Raw genomic sequence first — 24,452 nt, 5'->3', positions numbered from 1 at the left:
GTTTTGAACCTCCCATCATTCAGCTACATAAGAAGTGGTCATTATGTACTCCTTCCAGGGGGTACTCCTACCCCCTGAAACCCAGAATTTGCTATGGCATGGCTGAAAATCAGTGGTATAGAGGGAGAAACAAAAAACCATATTTTTACTTTAAAGCAAAAAGTATAGGGAGTGTTCACTATGTTTATGATGAATTGTACAAAAGCATAATTAGGCTTTAAAATGAGGTGTGTGTTTTCTACACCTTTTAAAAATATTGGAATAGCAGGGCTTGTTCTTGATATTTATGTTGATATATCTTTGTGTATCTGTACTGAATGGGAAGCAAAATTCTATAAATAGTATTCAGTTCTGTTATAATTTTAATCTGCTTACAGCTTGGTACTCTTTAAAATGCCACAAAACATTTTACAATAACATCCAAAAGCCATTATTTTATTTTATTTTTCTCCTGTTAACCTTTTTGTCTGATAGAAACACCAGTGGATCTTTGAAAGCTTGCATCATGTGTTTTATGCATTTTGGTTGGCTGATTAAAGATATCACTGTTTTGTGGATTTTGTATATTATTGTACTTTGCTATTCCGTCAACATGGCTACCCCTGAATATGTTTCCAAAACATTTTTAGTTCTGCATTTCAGATTGGAGGGCTGGAATCAGATTTATCAACATGCCTTAAGTAAGTAAGTCAAAGACATAGCTGTGTTAATCTGGGAAATCAGTATATGAAGGGATTTGAGTAACTGAAAGAAGTTCAGAAGTTCGTAGCATGAGCTTTCATAGACTTCAGCCTATGTCCTCAGATGTATTTGCATCTGAGGAAGTAGGCTCAAGTCTTCAGAAGCTCAAGCTACCAATTTATATATTTTAGTTAGTCTCAAAGGTGCTGCAATTCCCTTTGTGTACTAAGTTAGTCAGTAACTAACTTAAATCCCATTTATTTTGAAAAGTCTGCTTTGGGTCTGGGTGAAACCTGCAGTCTGTGCTGTTTTTAAAATATTGTGACTTCTTTTGTTATGAAGTTCATTATAGCTTCAATTTAGTTGATGTAAGGATATAAACTGAAGCTCTCTGTGAGGAGTATGGAAAGAAAACTACCCCCCCCCCCCAGTAACATGTCTGTTTTTCCCTTTAGGGTGATGCAGAGACATTTGAAAACTACTATAGAAAACAGAGAAGGAAACAAGCACGACTAGTGTTACAACCGCAGTCAAACATGGTACTTGACTTAAACCCCCCCCCCCCCCCCAAAAAGGGATGGGTCTATTTTGTATATTTATGCAACATTATAGCTAATTTCATTGTTAAATGTTTGTGCTTTTCTTAAAGCATGAAACAGTGGAAGGCTACAGAAGATACTTCAGTCAAATTATAGGGTGAGTTCCAAAATATGCATAATGATAGATTGCACAGCTCAAAGAATTGTTTTCTTCGAAATTTTTTGTTGTCCAACATGTACAATGTTGGTTTGTAGCAGAATTATCTGCATTTTTACCTGGGTGCTGACTGCTGCTATGTGGGAAAAAAAATCTGATGTTGCAAGAAGCCAGAGAAGGAAAAGGGGGAAAAGTGAGTAACACTCCCCCACAGCTTAACATCTTAGGCATTCATGAAAGCAAATCCTGTGTTTACCAAAGAAGTGTGGGCTGTGTGCAGCTGTGCAAAGAATCCCTCAAATTTAGAAAACACACGGACACAAAAAAAACTAATTGATGATCAAGAAGTGTATGAAACACACACACACACACGATTTGGACAATACATGGGCACAAGCAAAGCTAGTGGAAGACCCAAGATTGTACAACCAAAAAATATACAACTGGGAAACAAATGTTCAGATCAGTTTTACTTGAATAAAACAACTGATAGTCATGTTCAGGTCTAACATTAAACAGAAATACCTATCCTTTTCTCAGAGAGCTATAGTTGGAGCAATGCATGTACAATTTCCAATAGCTTCCCAATATCTTCATTGCTGCAAGTTAGTTGTGGGATAAGTTACTGTCTTTGTGGTGTCCTGCAATAAACTGAAGTATGTCGGCAAGCCTATATTTCTTTCCCATTATATATATATTTAAAAATACACATATAGTGTACACTTACCATTCCCCTCTGTGTTATATAGCTATATACTGTATGGCTGTCATTGCAGCTAAGATACTACTTTCCACTCAACTGACAAATTGTTACTTTGCCACACACACTAGTTTCTGTAATCCTATTAAACTCACTCTAGCAGCAAACTCCATTTTAAAAATAGAATTTTTGCCTGTTTCTCAGTGCATTTACAAGCAGCACTAGTTTACATCTGTGTATGCGTTTGTGTATGTGTGAAGGAGAGAGAAATTTAAGTTTTACTGCTAATGACATTTCAAGAAAAATATAAGAGCATATCTAGAGAGCCATGATTATTTCACAACTAATTAGTATGTTTATATTTTCAGCTTTTTTGTAGTAGAAGATCACATTTTACATGTAACCCAAGGACTCATAACCAGAGCGTACACTGATGAACTTTGGAACATGGCACTTTCAAAGATTATAGCTGTCCTCAGAACTCATTCAGTAAGTGAGCATGCACTGTGAAGATATCCTTAAAGTTCATTTACTAAAGAAACATTTCAATGTGTTGAGATGAAGGATAATACCAACATGAAAAAAAATACAGGTCCATCATTGTGAGGTTTTTGTAATTAAAAATTTCTCAGATTTGGGGGAGAGCCTGCCAATCTTTTGTTTGTCCCAGCAGTATCAGGCTGTGAGCCACAGCCGCAGGCTATCTGCATAATCCTTCACTGATTTACAGCTCCCTGGGTCTTCCAAACTGTGCCCTTAGTCCGGCAGTTTAGAATATGCAGAGTTAATCTGCTGTTATTATTGCAATGGGTCCTAATTAGTTTCAACTGACCTCTTCATTAGATCAGATTGAATTAGTTTAGCACTGAAAGCAGTACCAGGAAATAGTTCCTAATTATCATTCCAAAAACTCTGTTTCCAAAATAAACTTCACCAACAAAACCCTTAGAGCTGCCCTTTGGTACTTCCAAGGCATTACAGTCCTTGTTGCAATAGATCTGTTTCCAGTTACTTCAAATTGGAACCATGTTGTTATTTTAATATTGGCTATATCTGGTTGAAGGATTAGTAATCACTATAATATGTACCTTTTAATTACATACAGTAGATGTTGTCTTTGGTTAGTTTACCCATCTGAATATCTGTCTGGGAAACAATGAATTAGCTAGAATTGTTTGTATCTGATGAAATTTTATTGTAATATCATTTCAAATATGGAAGCATGGCATGTTGTTCACTATGTGTGACGGAGAGGATACCTATTCTTGTTAGAAAATAATGGTAATGGTACCTGGCTATCTGTCTCCACTCAACTTTGGCCCATTGGTAAGATTTGTTGCCACTGAGAGATAAATGTCTACTAGATATGATTGTTGGAACTGAAAATGTATTCATGAATTGTTAAAATATTAGTGTTGTGTTTTTTTAAAATGATGTATCATTTTAATTTTCAGTCCTATTGCACTGATCCTGATCTTGTTCTGGAACTGAAGAATCTGATTGTGGTGTTCGCTGATACCTTACAGGTTGGTGTTGCCACTCCTACAATTTATCTCTCCATGCAAGGAAATTATGGTGAGCGCCAGGATCACATGTTCTGTGAATTGCATAGTGGAGGAAACTAGTGCTCATATTTTCCTTCAGCATGATCATGCAATGGCACTAGCCTATGAACTAAGCCACAAGTGAGAATGAAGGAGAGAATGAGAGAGGGGATATAGGAAGCGTGCATCAGCAGTGAGAAAGTTTCCTATGGTTTTTTCTAGGGAAATGGGGTTGTACATGTTGGAATTTTTTGGTTGTACAGTCGGCCCTCGCCTTACGCGGGAATCCGTTCTGGATCCCGCCGCGTAAGGCGAATTCCGCCTATGCTCAAGCCCCATTGAAAGCAATGGGGCTCGTGCATGGCGGTGCAGCGGTGCGCGGGGCGCAACGGGCACACGCACCCATTCAATTGAATGGGACGTGCCGTCCCTTCCGCCCTGCGCGCGGCCTGCGGCTTGAGCGCGTATGCTCAAGCCATGTAAGGCGTGCCCGCGTATGACGCAGGCGCGCTGTATGTGTGAAGTTGTAAATGATTGCATTGCTATATCCACATTTATAGTGACTCTGTCTCCTAAATATGTTCTTTTTATATGTTTCCAGGGATATGGTTTCACTGTGAACAGATTATTTGATCTTTTATTTGAAATAAGAGACCAGTACAATGAGACACTGCTTAAAAAGTGGGCTGTGTTGTTCAGGTTAGTATCAAAAAATAAGAAGAATCTGTTGCTAAGTAAGATTTGACCGTGCTTGATTACTCTTTTATTGGCAATATATTTGAATATTTCATCTCTCAGTTTTTGAAATACAGTACGCCCGTGCCATACATGGACGTAACATACGCGGCTTTTAGCATACACTGAAAGCTGCTAGGGAGAGTGTGGGGCGCAAGTGGTTGCGCGCCCCATTAAGAATAATGGGGTGTGCATCCATGGTGCAAATGTGCCACCACACCACTGCACCATGTTTTCAACGGGGCTTGAGCATACGCGGTTTTTTTTACGCGGGGTGTCTGGAACAGACCTCTATATGGTCAGTGAGGCAGCATGATGCCAGCTTAGAGGCGGTGTCGGGGTGTGTGCTGTGCGTACGCCATGCCCCCACACCAACCCGAAGCAGGTGTTCCTTGCCAGTCTGTTTTCCCTCTTTGTCTATCACTTAATCATTGTTATGATAATGCTCTCTCTTTGCTTCTCTGCTTCCCTTCTCACCAGCAATTCACAGTTTGTCTCTATTCTCTGGTTTCTGATGGTGGTAGAATAGCACTCCCCTACCTGGTGACCTTCAGATGTTTTGGATTACAACTCTACACAAGTTATGATAATTAGCCATACTGACTGAGAAAGGTAGGAGTTAAAGTCCAAAACATTTGGAGGAAACCAAGTTAGGGAAAGCATGTGTTAAAAGGTTCACAAATATGTCGCTTCACATTTCAACATAAGTTTAACTCTCTCACTGAAAGGTATATGACATAAAATGGTTACATTTGGCTGGTTTGTGTTTATGTATGTTGCTCTGTATAAAGTGTGTTTTGGTCAGTGATAGGAACTAACTGTTTAAAATCAATTAATGTAAAAATAAAGTAAGAACATTTCTAACAAAAAGAGGGAACTTCATTATTTTTTAATTTAATTAAGTTGAAATTTCAACATTAACTAAATGCCAAGGATAAATTATTAATTAAATTATTAATTAAATGAAGACCACCCTTTAGAGCCAGCAGACTGTAAATTTTGCAACTGTCTCTTTACCTTAAGCCTAGTTCTCTTAGATTTTTTGGGAAATGTTTCTTGCTGTTTCTAAACATTGTAAGTGGGGAAATACAGGGTTTAGTCAAAAGATCAAACCACTTACTTAGGAGTAGTTCCAAGTGGATGAATTGTGTTAAAGGTCTTTGAGGTTAATAGTCTCAGTAACTAATCTTCTCTGTGTTATTAGAATAAAACATTTCAGTAAAAAGAACAAATGCGTGAGCACTGAAGCCACAAATGCCATTTTTCAGTTTCATTTTGGTACAACATTTAGTATAGGCTTTTTAACAGCAATTCAACATAGTAGTTATAATGTTTTCCTTTTCTAATGGAAATGTAATTGAGTTAGATTTTTAAGCTTATTAATTGAATAAGTGCATTAAGGCTTTCCCACTAACTTTCCTATATGTGATGAGTATGTATCTTCATATATCTCTGTCTGTCTGTCTGTCTGTCTGTCTGTCTATCTATCTATCTATCTATCTATCTATCTGCTCCTCATGCATTCATTGAATTATGCAGGGATATTTTTGAAGCAGATAATTACAGTCCAATTCCTGTGTCAAATGAAGAAGAATACAAAACTGTGATTAGCAAATTTCCCTATCAAGATCCAGAACTTGATAAGGTAAGACAACATATATTCTACATAAATAAATAAATAATAATAAAATTTTTATTTATACCCCGCCCTTCCGAACGATCAGGGCGGCTAACAAAATGCACCAAAGTGCAAACAGCAAACAGATTAAAAACACATATAAAAACAACAATGAAGGGAATTTCCCGCCAGAGAAAGGAACAAACAGAGTCAGCTTCTTTGCCCCAACATGATGTTTCCTGTTGTAACTTTTTCAGCACAAGAAAGGGACACTTTAAGAAGATAGACTCACTCTTCAAGTAAGAATACTTGAATGGAGAAAAGGACAGCAGAAAATGTGTGTGACATTTCTTTTGCTGCGAAAGAGAGATTTTTGCTTCGTGGCACGTTTTCACAGGGTTGGTCATGCACGTTGTGTCTTAAAAGATTGGGGGATACAAACTTGATTGAAATTCAAAGGCTTTCCACGTAAGGGTCGAGATCTGGGCTGGTGGTCAGGTTCAGCCTTGCAATGAGTGAAGTAGTAAAATGGGAGGGTGGAGAAACAGAAAGAGAGTGACTTTTGGTATGTGCAAAGTGCTGTCCCACGACTTTGTTCCCACTGAATGGAGACAAATTCAGAGCGTAATCGTGCTAGGTTTTTTTTTTACAATACTTTGTAAAGAGGAAGCTTTACAAGCTCTTTACATTGGCCCTTGAGCACACGTGGGGGGTTTGCAAGCTCAGATCCCACAGTCCACTCTCCTGTCTACTATCAAGCGCGAAACATTTTTTTTTCACACCAATTTGGAGGCACTCTTGTCTAGCAATCATGTCACGTTAGAAACGTATTTGTATCCACAACCCCCTGGGTTTGCCGTTTCCATTGCCCTTCAAACTGAGGGGGAAGCAATCGTGTCGATCCAGACGAGTCACATGAGGTGGAGGATCGCAAAGCGTGGTGAGTGCAGCATTGTATTGTCCGACACAGCCGTATGGGTTTGTCAGTTATTTGAATCGGCACCCATTCACATGTCCAATTAGGGCTCATGGGTTACACGTCCTCGCTTCCCTTTCCCCCTCCTTAGGCTGTGCATCCTTGCGATCATTGTGTGAGGAGCGATGGGGATTATTGGATAGTTTCAGGGGTTCACTACGCTTCAGCAGGATCTGGGTGAAGGAGCAAGTCAGGATGATGTGGACCTTTGGCAAGGTGTCACTCTTGGGGCCGAAATCAGTGTAAAGGACAATTCAGGGGATGATGGATAGGTCACAGAGTTCAATGTGCAAGGATCGGTGGTTAAGAGCAGTCATGAGGGGATTATTTGGAAAGGGTCTCTGATATCACTTTGTCCAATTATGCTGTTTTAATTAGCAGTCAGGGCATGAGGGCGGTCACAGACGGGGTCAACTGTGGGGCCAGGGAATGCGGGGGTGAATTATCATCGTTTGGGATATATGTGGATAGGTTTCTCAGGGTCCCATCGGACTGGCTCAGTGTTGAGGAGCAGTCGGGATGACTGGGCTAAGTGTGTCGGGGTGAGAATGGGGGAGAGATCAGGGGTATGATCAGGGCAGAGGAGGATGGGATGGGGTTGCATGGGTGACTGGACTGATTGGGGTAAGGAGTCAGTCTGGGGATGATTAGATAGGTTGCAGTGTAAGGAGGAGCAGATTGAGGTGCAGGAGCAGTCAGGGAGGATGGGATAGGTCTCAGGGGGTCACGGGACTTGATCGGGGTTAAGGAGCAGCAGGGATGAATGGAGGGGTAGCAGCGGTAACAAGAAAGGATGATATGCAGTGAAGGAGAGGAGGGGGATGAAGGAGCAGGACGCTGGGAGCCAAGGGGGGGGCGACATCAGAGTGGATCTTCACACCAGACCAATTCTAAGTGAAATTGAAGTGAACTAGAACGATTTTGGTGAATTCGCTTGTCTTCCCAATTCTACCAATGAGAGTCAGTGCAGATTAATGCGGAAGCACTCGTAAGAACCCACCATAAAAAGCAGACTTGAGATTACACATCACGACAGTGTTTACCTGTAATGTGGCTTTTGATAACTAGAACTGGTGTCGACAAATGCAGAAAGCAGAATGGAAAGTTTGAATCCGGTTCACTGGGCCTCAGTTATAAAAATAGTACTTTTCCTACACCCGTTGTGTGTGCCTTCAAGTTGTTGTCTACTTATGGTTACCCTAAGGGAGCCCTATCATAGTTTTTCTTGGCAAGATTTGGTTAGAGGGGTTGCAGTGTCCATCCTCTGGAGCTGAGCGAGTGGGTCTTGCCAAGGTCCCCAGGGGTTTACCCCATGGGGGGCAGGATACAAACCCTGTATCCCAACGCCTAAACCACTATACTACGCTGGCCTTCTACATGTGTAAAATCGGCATAGGAAAGAAAGGATAATTGGGTTACTGTCACAGACATTGCTGTTGTGAATACATGTGTATACGTTTATCTTTGGGCCCAGAAAAATCCATAAACTGTTTATGGCACTGTACACACACACAAACCCCCACCAATTATTTATGAATCTCACGCCTATGAACCATGTCTCGTTTCCATCCATCATCCATCCTACTAGCCCCATCCACCTCCCTGCCAGCTAGAAATATTGTTTCCAGACATGCATGAAATGTGTAACTTCCTGCCACAATAATCACCCCTGCAGTCCTGGGCATGAGGGAGATGGGACTAAGCTTGCATCATTTGGCATCATCCTAGTCGATTTTTCGTTTATTTTATCTATCTGCTTGCTTCTGTTTTCATTCCGGACTCAGGCAAACTTAAGCAAAGTTAAAACAGAAATGCACTTAAAAAATTGTAAATCACGTTCCACCTTTTAATTTTGTATCGGTTTTGTGTGGTACATTTCGCGTTAAATGGAAATGTTAATTTTTACTGTACTTTTTGGGAATCTAATGCATTTAAGGTATTTTACAGGTTTTTCTGATGCACACATGACATGGATATTATGCTATTCTAGTGTTGAATAAAAAAACAAAAACAATAAAAAAAACCAGACATAAGTTAAAAAACAGGAAGTAAACGTATTAATAAGTTTAAAGGCAGTTAAACAGCAGTTTGATGGTATCCACTGCATGGCAGGGGCGGACTCGATGACCCTTGTAGATTTTTCCAGGTTCTTGTTTATTAAACAACCAAAGGGGAAACCTTTCGTCAGACAGTTCTTCTGCACGTGGGTTGCTTCGCTTCATGGTGCCTCGCCATGGGGCCCAATGATCTATGCTAAGGTTTAGGAGATAATATGCCAAAGAAGCTAATCGTCTGGATACAAAGAAAATACAGGATGTCCATTGCCCACAATACTCCCATCTCCAAAGGGTGTCTTGGGGTTCCATTTTTTTCCATGTTTGCAGCCGGGGTGTGCCATTATTTTTAATGTTGCCAAAATGGCAACATCCTCTTAGCAAGGTTGATAGGAGGAAGCCCAATATGTCTGTGGAGCAGACAGTCATTAAAATAGGAGATAGTGAAGAGCTGGGAGGGAGACCAGAAAAGTTCCTTAGGAATTAATGTGGCAGAGTCGCTGATTAATTTATCTGGCAATCCCCCCACCACGTTTCATGCTTTAGACTACCAGTTTCGCTTTCATCCTCCCATTTGTCCCGCGATTGTCTTTTTGTTGCTGTTATTTGTTGGGTCCTTCAATGGCATTTTTGACTTAATGGTGATTCTACCATAGGGTTTTTCAAATGGCAAGTTTTGGTTTAGGGAGGCTTGTCATTGCCTTCACACTAGGCTGAGAGGTGTGACTTGCCCAAGTCACCCACGTGGCTTCATGGCCAAGCGGGGATTGAACCCTGGTCTCAAACCACTGCGGCATGCTGCTCTCTTTGTCCTTGTTTGGTGGCAATTCAATTGCTGCAGATTGAGTTCAAGCTGCAAAGTAAGCTTGCATTCATGGACTTAATGGGGAGAAGGGAGAGATAGGAAATGTCCTTGCCCTTCCCAGGAAGCTCAGACCAATGAAAACTGCTTGCTGCAGCCTCTCTGAGTTTCGCATTCTTCTTCATTGATAATGTTCCAATTCCCCCCTGGAGCCACACTGTTGTTGGCTTGGCTACATGCATCCCTGTTTTCATCGGTGGAAATATAGTGGTGTGCCTACCCCAGTCATTCAGTCTTTCACACACACACACACAACACACACACACCACACACAAGAATCAATCACCAAGACTAGCGCATGACTTTTAAAAGTTTGGCATCACCACCCGATTTGACACAGACAGCCAGGCCTGGCCAGCTGCTAGGCCACACTGTCGCTTCCTCTTAGTCCTGAAAACTATTTGCTGCCGGGCATTGGTCAAAGCATGCAACAATTGCTAACAGATAGAAATATTCTCTTGGTGTTCAATGTTTAACTAATTTTTTGTTGCTGGTGCCTCCAAGTTGTTCTCAACTTAGGGTACCCTAAGACAAACCGCCCAGAACGTCCGATCATTACAGTGGCCTCGCCTTGTCCGAATGCTTGGGAGTAAGATCGGTTTTTGGGATTTCAGGATTTTTTCAGATGTTGGATATTTGGCATATGCATAATGCCACACATAATAAAGAAGTGATTGAGCAGAGTACTATGATCGGGGGAACCATGGTTCAATCCCTGCTCAGCCAGGAATCCACTGGGTGACCTTGGGCAAGTCACGAATCTCCCACCTAAGAGGAAGCCAAAGGCAAACCCGCTCTGGAGCAAATCTTGCAAGAAAACCCTAGTTCACCTTAGGATTGCAATATTATATGTTTGTGTTTGTGTGTGTGTGTGTGTGTGTGTGTGTGTGTGTGTGTGTATTATAGATATAGAATGACTGGAAGCACACAACAACAAAAATACTAGTCTCTTGGGAGATGGGACCCAAATCAAACATAATTAATATATGTTTCTATACGCCTTAGAGGCATAGCCTGAAGGTAATTTTGCATAAACAAAGTTTTGTGTATACTGAACCACCTGAAAATAAAGGTTTCATTACTATCTCACAGCTACCTATATGAACAAGTTGGAATATTTTGGATTCTTAATTCAGGATAATGGAAACCTAACCTGTTACTACAGTGTGTGTTCTGTCTCCACAAATCCCGAGTCCGTTGTTGGTTTTCGCATCATTGTTCTATGGCAACTTTATGTTCGTTTCCCAAAGATGGCCACACCTAACTGTCCAAACTTTCTTGTTTTTTTCACCACAGTGATATCTGACCTATGATGCTCCTTTGGTTTATCAGATCAGTTGAATTCTTAAGATTTACTTCGCCATGGTTTCCACCATTTGGTGTTACCCCATGCTTATGTTTCCCACCGGTTCTTTGGTAGTGGTATTAGATAGTCTGCTATATCCAATGTACCAATTGCAGCCGCTTTAAACCACAGCCTTTCTGACATTTCACATGCCATAATGCTTCTGTGCGATGAATTGGATAGTGTTGATCAGCAATTCACGATTCTCTTACAAAAATGATGTATACTATCCTTCGAGTATTCTTTCAATAATTGCCGTTAGTGACATCACCCAACACCATTTGCTGCCTGGGCAGCTGATTTTCACTTTGTGCTATGGAGCACCGACTGTCAATCCTTGGCCTGGATGTGGTTCTTTATTTCTGCTGGTCTATGCATGTGAAGGAAAGGGAGACAGAAAACGTATTGAAAAATATAATACACGAGTGACTAAGCATGTAACAAAGTCTGTGCGTCTATGTTTGGCAGCTGGAGAAACAAATTCCGACCATCGGGTTAGGAAAGACCCTAGGTTCAGAAGTATGACTTTAAAAACATAGACAGTAGCTAAATAAATAGATGAAAGATAGGGAAATTCTGCCTAAACTTTTGAATGTATTCTTGGTTTAAAATGTTCATGGCTGATCTGAAAAAGAAGAGGTCCCCAGATTTGAATAAAAGGAAATGTAAAATTTTTGTTTTCTTAAAAATACATTTTTTAAATCCATTTAAAAACTCACATCTTACCAAAAGGGGGGGGGGGGGAGTGTTCACTCTTCAACTACTGAAACATTGTACAGTGGCACTGGCAGTTGGTTCCAGGACACCCCCCCCTCCCCCATGGACACTAAAATCATAGATGCTCAGGTCTGTTAAATGCAACAGCACATTAAAATGCAGCATCCCACATTGCAGCTCCAGCGTCCCCATATTGTTTAGACAGTGAACGGAACACTGAGTAATCTGCCGGAGTTTGGTTCCAGACCCTTGGATACCACAAAATCCATAGAGTTACATGTCCTGATTTATCTTCAACAGCATAGTAAAAATGGGATCTCTAGATAAAATGGCGAAATCCAAGGTTTGCTTTTAGCATGGTATTTTAAGAAATAGGGTCAACTGTGGATGCGTGAATCCAGGATGTTAAAAAAAAATCCATGGATATGGAACAGCTGACTGTACATGTAATAGAATTTAGGGCTGTGTGATGGGTAATTGGTAATTTAAAATATAATTTTTAATGTCACTAGTTCTTATGTCACAACTAGTGCCATAACATTCAGTGATGTAATGGGAATCAGGATTATGAGGAACATATCAGTTTTTTAAAATATTAACTCAGGATTTTGTGGGTGGATACGGGAGGAGCTCAGTGGGGTGTTTGTGAACACATGAGTTACCGCGCTGGGGAGCCAAGCTATTGACGCAAGTGGGGTCCATGTTTTTTACAAGGGGTGCATGTTGTTTCGACAATGCAGCGTACACTTGAAAGTGTTTGCGGAATCCTTTAACAACAGCGAGATCCTGAGCAATGGTTTAATTTTTTTTTAAAGGGCACCCATTATTTTAAAGGGAGAGCTGGACTGAACTATGAACATGCAGAGGCACATCCAAACCTTTAAAAAAGGGAAATGTGCCTAGCAAGAGCTTAACAACTGTGAATAGGTTGAGATCAGCAGGTTACTACTTCCGTTTTAGTAATAACAAAAAGTCTAATTATGACATCCCGAAAAAACAACAGACACACTTTGTTTCATGAGCGCCCCTAATCTCTTGGCTAGTGGCTTTTGCAATCGGAGATTTCCCCGACTGGCTGTCATCCTTTGTGCACAACAGCTTGTCTATACAGAGATGGTGGTGTGATGCCAATCCTGAAGAATTGAAAACAGGTTGAAGGAACAGTAACATGAAAAGCTTCCTTCCAAGCATCTCCCCCAATGGGTGAATTATCTATTTAGTTTATTTTTTTGTAAACTTGAGGCATCTACCTTATCCAAAATCTTGGAACAGAGTGTTTTTTTGCCTTTAGATTTTGGAATTGTGCATGTTGTTGTTGTGTGCCTTCAAGTCATTTCTGACTTACGTTGACCCTAGAGGCAAACCTATCTGAGGTCTTCTTGCAAGATTTGTGGTCAGAAGAGTTTTCTATTGCCTTCCATCTGAAAGAGTGTGACTTGCCCAAGAGGCAACCCGGGGGTTTAATGGCCCAGCCAGGATGGGGACTCGTCAAAGTCTTGTCCAGTACTCAAACAACTGTACATAAATGAGGTAAATTTTGGAGAAAGACTCAGTCTAAAGCTAAATTCATTGGTTATTCTTATAGAAGAGAGAGAAAAACAATAAAAAGAAATCAAGTTTGTTTAAAGTTGATAATATTAACAAAATACATCACGCACAGCACAAAAACCAACAATAATCCAGTAAACATTTACGGACAGAAAAAAGAAAGAGCAAACCAAAAGCCTCCAAACAAACCCAACAAGACAGAAGTAGAGGCTGGTGGGAATTTGCCGAGTAAGGAAACCCCAGCCTAAATTATTTTAAAAACAATGGAAGCTGGGTGATCCAATCTTGGTTAAGGGGCATCTCTTAACAATGGCATTCACTTAACAACAACAACTAATGCGGTTATAAAAGGAAAAGAAATAGACAAACAAGGACCCCAACAAAGCAAACAAGGAGAAGTAGCAAACACTTTTGGAGAGGAATCCTTTTAGCAAGGAAGCCCCAGCCTAAATCCAGTAAAATAAAAAGGGCAGCGGTGATCCAATCTGTTAAAGTTGGCAGACTCACCAAGACCCCAAACAAAGCCAACAAACTGAAGTAGCACAACTAGTGCAAGGGAGATCTGGAGGCATTTGCCAACAAGGAGCCCCAGTTTTTTAACGCACAGGAAAGAGCCAAGGCAGACCACCGCCTCTCCTCCTCCTCCTCTTTCCGTCCCCACCTGTGCAGAATGCACCGCCCTTGGGAAAGTCCCTGCGGGTCGAGAACCAGCTTCCTTGTCCTCCGCTTTTGTTTCCAAAATGGAAGCTGGGGTTTTGAGTAGGGGTTTTTGGTTTATTATGTGTTGGAGCAAAGCAGCAGCGCAACCATACACCTCCTGTCCTCTCAGGCCCCTTGGCTCGCCAAGAAACAAAGCAAAACCCAGCAGCAAAATGAGGAGGCACAGCAGCAGAGATGGGCATGGCTGGAAGAAGACCTGGGGCGCTTTGCCATGATCCGGCAACCGGAGATCTTGCGCAAACCAGTGGGTTAGGAGAAGGCTGGCATGGGGGGGGGGGGGGTTTGGCTGGGATGGGAAGGTGTTTTTTTTTTGGGGGTGAGGATTTGGAGGAGAAAAATAAACAAGAGGAGATGGGCTCCCTCCTCATTCTCTCTCTCTGGAATGAAATTATACGCAGGGAGCGCTCTCAAGGGGAAACATTGCCTTGGTTTGTTGTTGCCGGGGTGTCGGACTTATGCGACCTCATGGGGTTTTCTTGCCCAGGGTTTGCCATGGGCCCCTCTGAAGCTGAGAGAGTGTACGAGGCCCAAGGCCAAGGTTTTTTTGTGCCCATGCAAGGAACTTGAACCCTGGCTCTCCAGTGCCCTAAGCCAACCGTTAAAACCACTCTGGGCCCAATACCTTGTTGTTGTTTGTGTGCGGTCAAGTCGTTTCTGACTTAGGGGGACCAGATAATGGGTTTTTCTTGGCCATGTCTGCAGAACGGTTTTGCCATTATCATCCTCTAAGGTTGAGAGGAGTGGGTGACTTGCCCAAGTTCACCCATGGGGCTGTCATGCCCAACAGGGAAACTTGAACCCTAGTATAGTCCAACACGCAAAACTACTGTGCAAATAGCCTTACATATATTATTAAGTAGCGGTGGCGTTTTGTTTTTGGTGAAAGTTTTTGGGGGATTCGAACTGCCTCTTCCAAAGAAGAGGATTGAGAGCGTGGTTTTTTTTTCCAAGAAAAGGGCAGAAGCTTGTGATGCTGCAGAATTCCTTGGGCTGCATCTGCTCTGGAGAAATTTTATTTAAAGTATTTTTATTAATGTTGTAGAGTACTTTTACGTATTTAGAGTACGTTACTTCCAGTCTCTCCAGGCGTGGAATCCTGGGACTTGCATTGTTGTGGCCCCAGAAGGCCTCTGACAGGGGAAGGCGAAATAACTCCAACAGACCCAGAATGCGCATAGCACAGTGGGAGGCATGTCAGTTAAGAGCAGGGTCAGACTGCATTAATTTCTGTAATTGGGTGAGCCTAGGTCAGGATAGGAATTGGCAGGCTCCTCCAGTTAATGGGGGAATTGCAAATCCAGCAGTTTCTACGTGAATTCCTAGAATGTTTGGAATTGGAGTCCCCCCACATATTATTGGAAGGGACTACGTGATCCCCACAACGGAACTTGTGCAAATATCTCCTTAATTGAAAGGGTTGCCTTGTGGAAATTTTTGCTACCTGATCCTATTATTATTTTAAAAACTAAAAAAAGTGCCTAGGTTTTGTGAGGTTGGAATTGAAACCCAGTCTGTAGGGCCCTCATGATCCCATTGCAGGGGATGGAAGGGATACAGAAAAAGATGACTGTAAACCAGTGTGGCTGAATTCCTCTTGCTATTGTGAGGCTCTGTTTTTGGTTGAAATGTTTCCATGGGTAGATTAGTTTTAAAACACAGTGACAATAACATAGCACTCAAGCATGGGTGGAAATCACTCCCTCTCATGCGATTGGACGGCAGCTCCCGCATTCACCATATTGGTTATATAGTGGGCCTTTGGTAGCTGTTGGGGTTTGGTTCCAGGACCTTCTATGGTTACCAAAGTCCATGGATTTCTAAGTTCCCATTAAATACAAGGCATAGTAAAAAAAGGCATCCCGTATATAAATTGGCTAAATCAAGGTTTGTGTTTGGGGGATTTTATTTTTTTTTTAATTGGTTCGAAACCATGGATGGTTGAGTCCATGGGATAAAATAATCCATGGTATGGGAATACTGACTGTATTGCCAGGGGCTGCTGGGACTTTACAGTCCAACACATAGGGGAGGATCCAATCAAAAATCCACCAACAGTGAACCTTTGTTGGCCAACCAAAATGCACAATACTATATAGGTGTTGCAAGATTTCCCTCCTCCTTCTGGCCAGTTGGCAACGGGGAGATTTTCAAAGTCCAGAAATTTAACTTCATGTGCATCGACAACAAGAAACTGAGCTGTCCTGTGCACCCAATATGTCTCCATCCTTGTGAGGTCACACCCGCCGTTTGTTAGGCGAGGACAATTTGCACCACATGCCTTCAGTAGATGGGTTTTGCTTGGCAAGGTTATTCAGAGGTTTGCCATGACCTTCACTCTAGGTGGAGAATCAAAGAAAAAACTTGTCCGAGTTTGTCTAGTGGGTTGTCTTGTCGAGATGAAGTTCAACACTTGGTCTCTCCAGGATCTTTACACAGTTCTCAAGCCATACAACAAACTTGGACAAGTCACACTGCTCTTAGCCTCTGAGGATGGCATTGGAAAACACCCTCTGAAACAAATCTTGCCAAGAACCCCTGATGGTGGTGCATTAGGGATGCCGTAAGTCAAAAGGACTATAGACACCGTGAGTTCTGTGACTGGCAGGGATTCGAAATCTGCTCTCCAGATTCGATAATCCAACTGCAAACCACTACACCCCTTGCTCACAGATCGCGGAGGGGCATACATATAAACAAAACATTGCCAGTTTAAAAGCATAATTTAATATGACATGATAAAAACAACTAGCACAGGTATAAGCCACTTTAAAAAAAGCACAGTGAAAATCAAACTTTAAAAACAGCAAACATTTAAACCAGTGTGTGTGTGTGTGTGTATGTACACCTAACACCACACACACACACAATTATTTTTGGTGCCTAAAGCACCTGATCCTGTCTGATCTTGGATCGTGAAACGAATGGAAACTGCCAACAATACCAGCTTCTGTAGTTGATATAGTTCAGAGGAAGGGACTTGCCAAAACACTTCTGAGTATTAGTTGCCTAAGACAACCCTATAAATTCAATGGCGATTGCCAGAAGATTCGATAGGCAACATGAAGGCACTACAGCCTCATATGTGTGCTTAAAATAAATTAGACCTGAAGGCTTTATAAAATGTATCCTTAGCTTGGCCTGGTGGGGGGATTAGAAATGGTGCAGTCGATCTCCACTTCATTTAAAGGAGGCTAATACTGGCAGAGTCCCATCCTTTCCTTTACATCTTTAAATGTGAGGAACTAGAAACAGGCCATAGCCTACATTTTGTACATTTAAAATCCTAACAACCACCCCAAACCACACTCTCAAAAACAGAAAGCTAAATGTCTCACAAAACGACAGGTTCCCAGATAATCACTGCAGTAGCCAGAACACTTAAATGTGGTCTTACACTGTGATTAAATTTCGGTAGCTGGGTTTTTGACTAAGTTGCAGAAACTCATGAAACCCGGTTTAGAAGAATTGCCAAATGGGGCAACTAAGGACCACAAAGTGTTCTGATGCACCTGGCACATTCAGATGCTCATTGGGTACTCCCATGATGCCCTGCAACTTTTGAGCTAGTGTCCACTTGGCATGGGGAGCATCCTGATACTCAGCATGCCCATTGTAATGTGGACATGTACATCGCATCAGTTCCACATAGCGAACACACCTACTGTTGCAACAAACACAGCCCAAACAATGAAATGTTGAGAAACTACTCAAGTTTGTACACATTTAAATTCGTCAAGAAAGCCTGTGAAAGTTAAGTCAATCATTTATTTATACAATAGTCCATAAATAGATACTATTATAATATAATATATATAATACAGAGCCAGACATGGGTAGTGGCTTGATTGCTGGAATCAGGGTTTCAGTTCCTATTTCTCACTCGAGCAAGAAAACCCACTGGCATGTCATGCTCTCTCAGCCTCAGAGGAGGCAAGGGCAAACTCCCTCTGAATAAACTTGCCAGAAACCCTATGAGAGGGCCGTAAGGGTTGCCATAAGTAAAAAAAAGAAGAAAGAAAAAAATGACTTGAAGGCAAACAACAACAATATTTATAGTACACAAACAATGCTAAAATTCCTTTAATAATATACATTAAACACAGATTGAGTCTCGACCCTGGAATTCCTGAAATCGGACATTCCAGAATCCAATTATCCAAGTGAGTAGCGTAAGATTAAGTGACAACCTTTTGCCTTTCCCCGGATGCTCATGGAGCAGAATCTTGGTTTCATTACAAACAGGGGCAAGAGTCCTATATTTAGCGTGTGTATGAGGTGAGTACACATTGTTGGTTCTGGTGATAGAGCCGCTAAATTTGGAAATGGTTTGAAGGCATGCAAACACAGCAGCGTCAAACAACAACCAACGTCTAGTTAACAAAGCCATAAGTCCCAAAGTAGAATACTAGAAGAACCTAAGAGTAGATGTACTCTTCATATCGCTCGGCAAAATTCCTGCTAGCGGTTTGCCTCCTTGCACTCTGGAAATGGATTCTCATTCTTGTTGCTTTCACTTCTCCTGTGCGTTCATGATAAGGAGTGAAAACAAACCCTGACCTTATCTCATAAGTGTTGGGCTGATTCAACTCCATGCAAAATACTGATTACATTCCAAGACAAATCATAAGATCATCCTGACCTGGTGAAATGTAATAAATGTGAGTGAAATGTTCTTTCTCAATTGCATATGATCTTCCTTATTATTATGAGGCTGTTCCTAAGTCCACATGTTTTGAGGGTGGCTGTTTTTGTAAAACCGATCATGTGGCGCCAGCTTTGGAGGCAAAGTGAGAAGTATGTGGTGGGCAGTGGCAGAAATGCGGAAACCCTACTCTTTCACCGCTGAAATTATGCGAAGCAATCTGTTTGTGCTTCTGTAGGTGTTTGCCAGGCACTTTTGAATAGAGTATTATTATAGTCATGAAGACTGGAAACCGTGAATCCTTTTATTAAAAAAGCAGCACTAGAAAAATGACAAACCATAAATTTGGGATTCCAAAGAGGCTTAGTTCAGAAAAACATACGGGTTTGTAGTTTTTTCCACATGCCATGGGATTGTGAGTTGCATATAGCCCTACCTATTACGTTTGAAGATAATTTCCTCTTCCGCGAATCTTTTTCCTTCTGCAAAGTTTGCCTTTTCCATTTATGCATAACCTAGTATCCTCCCATAGGTCTGTCTACCCTCCTTCTTTGCCTTTCTTAGTTGTGTTATAGTGAGAACTAGGGTGTGAAGAGTATGTGGAACTAAGGTGTGAAGGTATGATACCTCTTTTAAATATTTGAAAGGAGGTCAGACTGAAACGGAACAAGTTTTTTTTCTGCAGTGCAGCTCGCACAAAGAGGACTCAACAGTGATTCAAAATCAGGAAAAGAGATTGACCTCAGTGTTAGGAGAATTTTGCTGACAGGAGGAGTTGTTTGACAGCAGACATGCTGCCTCAGAGTTGTGGAGTTTCCTTCTTTGGGGTTTTTATGAAGCAGAGGCTGGATGGCCACGTGTTGGGAAGTGGTTTTGGTTGTGTATGTCCTTCATGCAAGAGGTTGGGACTGGATGACCCTTGTGGTCTCATTTCAAATCTCTATTCCTGAATTAAGCGTAGGATTGTTCTTGCAGGGCTGTTGAAGTGATGGATGAGTTTACCAATCATCATCTTACCAGTTAAAGAGTCCTCACAGTTTCCCTGAAGTGTAGTTAGAATCTTCACGCGTGCCAGAGAAACTATTGTCCCCCCATCCTGTATTGTTATGAAAGATCCTTTTTGCAGTGGGAATTTTTTGACTGGTGGTACCTTTTGGGGTCTGCTTGGGGAACTCCCCAAATGACTTTGGAGACTTTCCACATGCTCCTGTGTTCATCATCAAGAACACTATTTTTCCTGATAGAAGAGTTACTTTTTACAAGTGGTTATAATTCAAGTTAAAAACGCTTGGTTGGTTTGGGTTGTTTTAACAAAACTTTCTTTGTTTCAGCAGAGCAGCTTCTTAGCTCCTAAACAGCTGAACTGTCCCCTGAACAAAGCGTAAACCCTGCAGCCAGCATCTCTCAGGATGCCGAGGCGGCGGGAGGACTCTGGATGAGATTGTCGCCTGTCGTAGGAGGCGCAGGAGGTGGTGCACAGCACCGTGCCCCGACATTGAACAGCTTTTTTAGAGTTGAGCTAAACATCCTGGGTGCTGGGGTTGGCACAGAGCCCCATTGGGGGATGCCCAGGGGGACGGAAGATTTGGCTGCAGTTTCAGGGCCATGGAGACAGAGGCTGCAGAGGGCAAGTAAGGAATCTTCCCAGAAGCCTGGAGTAGGCTGGGGTGAAAGGTGGCCAGCCTGGAGTTCATGTTGTGGACGTTTGAAGCCCCATTCACCCAATTAAAAAAAAAGATCACCCCCAAACGGCAGAAAACTCTCAAAATGTAATACAGCACATCCCGCCACATTTGCAAATCTTTGACCTTAGAGGCTGATTATTTTGCGGATTGATTCATAGTTACCTTAGGAATCTCTAAGTCCTCCACACAACTCTGCTAGGAAATTATGGTCAATTTCCGCAGAGGGTTTGCACGGGAGGAATAGAGTATTCCTAGAGAAACACTTCTTCTAGCCATTTTTGGTTCTATTCAACCTTTGGCAGCTGATGACCACAGCGTTCTGCTGAGGACCTAGAGATTCCTAGAAAAGGGTTCTCATAAAATATAGTGTTTTTTTGTGTTGTGTTTTTTTTTGACTTCAAGGGTGCCTAATGTGGAGGGCCCACTGTAAATAACCCCTAGAGCCCACCATATGGGCCCTCAGATCCTCCTATCACCTAGTGATATTCACACATTAGAGGACGGATGTTTAATTATCGGAGGATAATCAAATGGATAAGATCACACAAAATACGTAAGTTTAATTACATTGGAAAAGTGTATGAAGGAATGGGTAAATGGAACTGAAATTTTAAAACAACTTGGGGTAGCTGCACTATTGCATCTCTCTGAATTATGGTTGATAACATCCTGGCGCCCGGCTAAAGGGTTAAACAATAGCACATATTACGACATGGTTGTATGCATTATCAGGAGTTTCACGGACCCCCGACGCGCGCGCGTCATGCGCGCCCGTTGGGCTCACTTTCATGGACCGTTCGCTTGCAGTCTACACATCGGCTTCCATCCAGCCACCCGTCACCCCCTCCCTACTGATAGGGTTTACTTACCGCTCTGCGCGACCCAACATCTGAAAGGTCCTTCCTGCTGTTCGGCGGAAGGACGGGACAAGGACGGATAACCCCCATGTGATCAATCCCTCTGAATTGTGTAGTGGTGCCAAACTGCATTAACAGTGGTCCCTTCCCTTAGCGGTGATCCGATTAGGATCCCCCCCACATCATGGGAAATTCTGTGATGCTTGAGCCCCATTAAAGAAGATGGGGCTTGTGTGCGCGGTGCACATGTGCAATTGCTTTTTTTTTTTTTGTGCCTTTTCCGTCACACCCCTCCGACTTCTTCCAGTGTGGGCTTCCAGCACTCTATTTGCACTGTATTTCTACAGCGAGATGCGCCCAAGTGGTGTATCAGTTCATTGTTCAATTTATTTGTTGTTTTTTGGGGAAAGATCAGCCTTTCCGACATGGATCAGCTTTTTTTTTCGCAGAACCCTTGTTTTGCATTGGGAACTTTCCTGTAATGGCCAGTTTTGTTCCCCCTACCCATTCTTTTGTGTCGTCGCTGTCTCATCCGGGTTCTGTTCTTTTTCCAGGAATATATCACCAGGCCTTGTGGCTGCAGAGCTGAGTGAGAGGTGACTAACCCTAGAAGACATGATGTGCATCGTTTTTGGGAGCCCATACGGTTGTATTCGTTGGAACTTGTCTCATCCAAGGGACTTCTGGCCAGTTACCATCCGCCGTCCTGGGTCTTGTTATGAGCTCAGGTTTGGGCTGAAGCGTTTGTCATGCCCAGAATGGCCGGATCCATGAATTTTGGAAAGGAATCAGAAGAACCTCAAGGCCTGAGACGGGAGGACCAGGTCAGAATCGAGCCTTCCGGATTTGGTGGAAACCTATGACGACAAACATGCCATGGGACCTCTTGATCTTTGCCACTTCAGTCAAAGAGGAGTTCTACTGAACGTGTGAAGGAGATCAACAAGAAGCAAGGGAAGACAGACAATGAATGGGTGCTGACACCACCTGCTCTGAACAAAACTCTTTCTCTAGAATGGGAAATTGTAACTTTGGGTGGTGGCAGGCCAAGAATCACCAAAAGAGCCTCAACAATATCTATGGCTGCCCAGTGGGGCTAACTACAATTCAAGAAAGAGCAAAAGTAGAGACTGTAAGTGGAACAACTGCCTGCGGCTTTGCCATGATCTCAAGAAACTCCTCAATAAGCCCAAAGTCCTAATACAACCCACAATATCTGGTAGGTCCTCGAGATGCTAGGACTGACATGCCGGTCATGGTTGGTAGGGCCTCAAGACCAGTTCTACCTCAGTGTCAAAGGGTGGACTTCCCAGAGCTTTACTGACTCTATTGAAACACCAACCTCAGGTTTTCATGTCCTGGTTGAATGGTCTGCAGAGGTGCATGAGCAAGTGCTTTTTAAGGCCAGCGCTCGCCTAGGAAGTTCCCCCCAACCAATTCCAGCTGCAAAGGACTACCTCATAAACGTGGGCTTTTCCGTGGTTGCCACAGATTCTTTGGAAATAAGCAAGAGAACGGAATAGTGTAGCTGTGTGCAAAGGGTCCAGTCCTGCTAGCTTGCTGAAGAAACCAGTGAGGAGGAGGTGTCCTCAGACATCCAGTTGGTCATCGTGGACAGGGGAAGGAGTGCAATAGGCTAAACTTCTTTAAGGACAATGGGTAATAGGAGCGGGTATTAAGAAAATACTGTTGTAGGTGGGGGGCAGAGGCTCCTTCCACCATCTTCTTTTTTGGGGGGGGACAGGGTCCCAGATGGCTGAAGCTGGCTTGGGCCAGAAAGGAGATAGTTGGTCCCTCCCAGATAGAGCCCGGGGGGAAAGAGCATTCTCATCTCCAGATAAATGCCAGGATGAAGATGAATAGCTGGAAGGAACTCAGCAAAGCAGCGTAGCCACTGGGCCACTCCGCCCAGTGAGATCCCTACAGAGATACAAACTGTAGCGCCCCTACAGATCTCTGAGGCCTTCCATGAAGAGGAAAAGTTCAAGAAGTGATGGAAGGTGCAACCAAAAGCCAACTAAAGCATCTGGTGTCTCGAAGCAGCCATTTTTGACTCACGGGAATCTTCGCAATGAGATCTGAGATGGATACAGGGCGGAACAATGGGTCCCCTTCCAGGAGTGGACCCATCATCACCACCTAAAACCACGTTTGCTGCTTTGCCGCCTGACCTCCACCGGTGGTAAGTCCGTCTTTTGGTACATCAAATTCTGAGGGGAGCCATTCCTCAGAATGTACCAGCCGTTGGACCTCGGGATCGATTGCTACAGTAACCGAGCCCAACGCTTGAGAAGCCGCGCAGGCAGCAGTTCAAGCTCAAGCTGGCAACAACACCCAGGCAAAAAGAACCTGCGGATGGTACATCATTGAGTAGGCATCAATGTGCCATGAGTGAGTATAGCTGGTAGTGGTAGCCTGAGGAGATTTTCTGGCCTCTTGATGCAGTCCTTCATATATGATTGTGGTATATCTATTTACGGGCATTTCAAGTGTGTTTTGGAGAATTTTGGAAGAGTCAATAATAGCAAAGCAGGTGGAGGCAAAGTAAATGCTTCTGAGCAACACTACACAAGGCAGTTTTTTTTTTGCACCCTTGACCGTTTTAGATACTTCAGACTGCCTTTTCAGGCCTGAAGAAGGGTTTACCTAGTTTTTGTCCTTCCCGAGCCCTTTCACACTAAAGCAAATGTAGAACTATGATTTCCCACTTTTTTCTAACTATGGTTCCATCTAATGGAATCCTCGAGTTTGGGGGTGGCCCCCCCAACTAGTGAGTGAATTTAGAATTTGCAACCAGAATCTCTTGTGCATAAGTAGCTACAGATTTCATGAATCCCATAAGTGTCAGCCAAGCCAGTTAAAAGAAGTGGAGTCACAGTACAGTCTTCTTACTGGAATTCCGGAACTCTGAAAGACAGTAATTCCCAAAATTGCCGTCATGGTGGCTGAGAATGACAACGTGGCCCTTTCTGATGGTACATATACACAAATTTTTTTTTCTATCTTGCACAAAAGTATTTTAAAAACATTGGTATTACCTTCAGGCTATGTGTATACAAACACAAATAAATG

General features: G+C 42.6%; 1 protein-coding gene across 4 annotated transcripts in view; it reads left to right on the top strand.

Annotated features, from left to right (window-relative positions):
* EXOC6 (exocyst complex component 6) overlaps positions 1–24,452 on the top strand; it is a 163,467-nt gene that overhangs the window by 73,317 nt on the left and 65,698 nt on the right. For all 4 annotated transcript variants that reach the window (XM_042459266.1, XM_042459267.1, XM_042459268.1 and 1 more), the window contains exons 9-14: positions 1,137–1,220; positions 1,331–1,377; positions 2,446–2,566; positions 3,532–3,603; positions 4,223–4,320; positions 5,896–6,001. In XM_042459266.1, the coding sequence (XP_042315200.1) occupies positions 1,137–1,220; positions 1,331–1,377; positions 2,446–2,566; positions 3,532–3,603; positions 4,223–4,320; positions 5,896–6,001 (528 nt within the window). The remainder of the gene's footprint in view (positions 1–1,136; positions 1,221–1,330; positions 1,378–2,445; positions 2,567–3,531; positions 3,604–4,222; positions 4,321–5,895; positions 6,002–24,452) is intronic.

This window comes from Sceloporus undulatus, chromosome 3 (assembly GCF_019175285.1).
Source record: "Sceloporus undulatus isolate JIND9_A2432 ecotype Alabama chromosome 3, SceUnd_v1.1, whole genome shotgun sequence".
NCBI lineage: Eukaryota > Metazoa > Chordata > Lepidosauria > Squamata > Phrynosomatidae > Sceloporus > Sceloporus undulatus.
The sequence above is the reverse complement of the archived record's forward strand: the minus strand, read 5'-3'. Positions and strand labels throughout refer to the sequence as shown.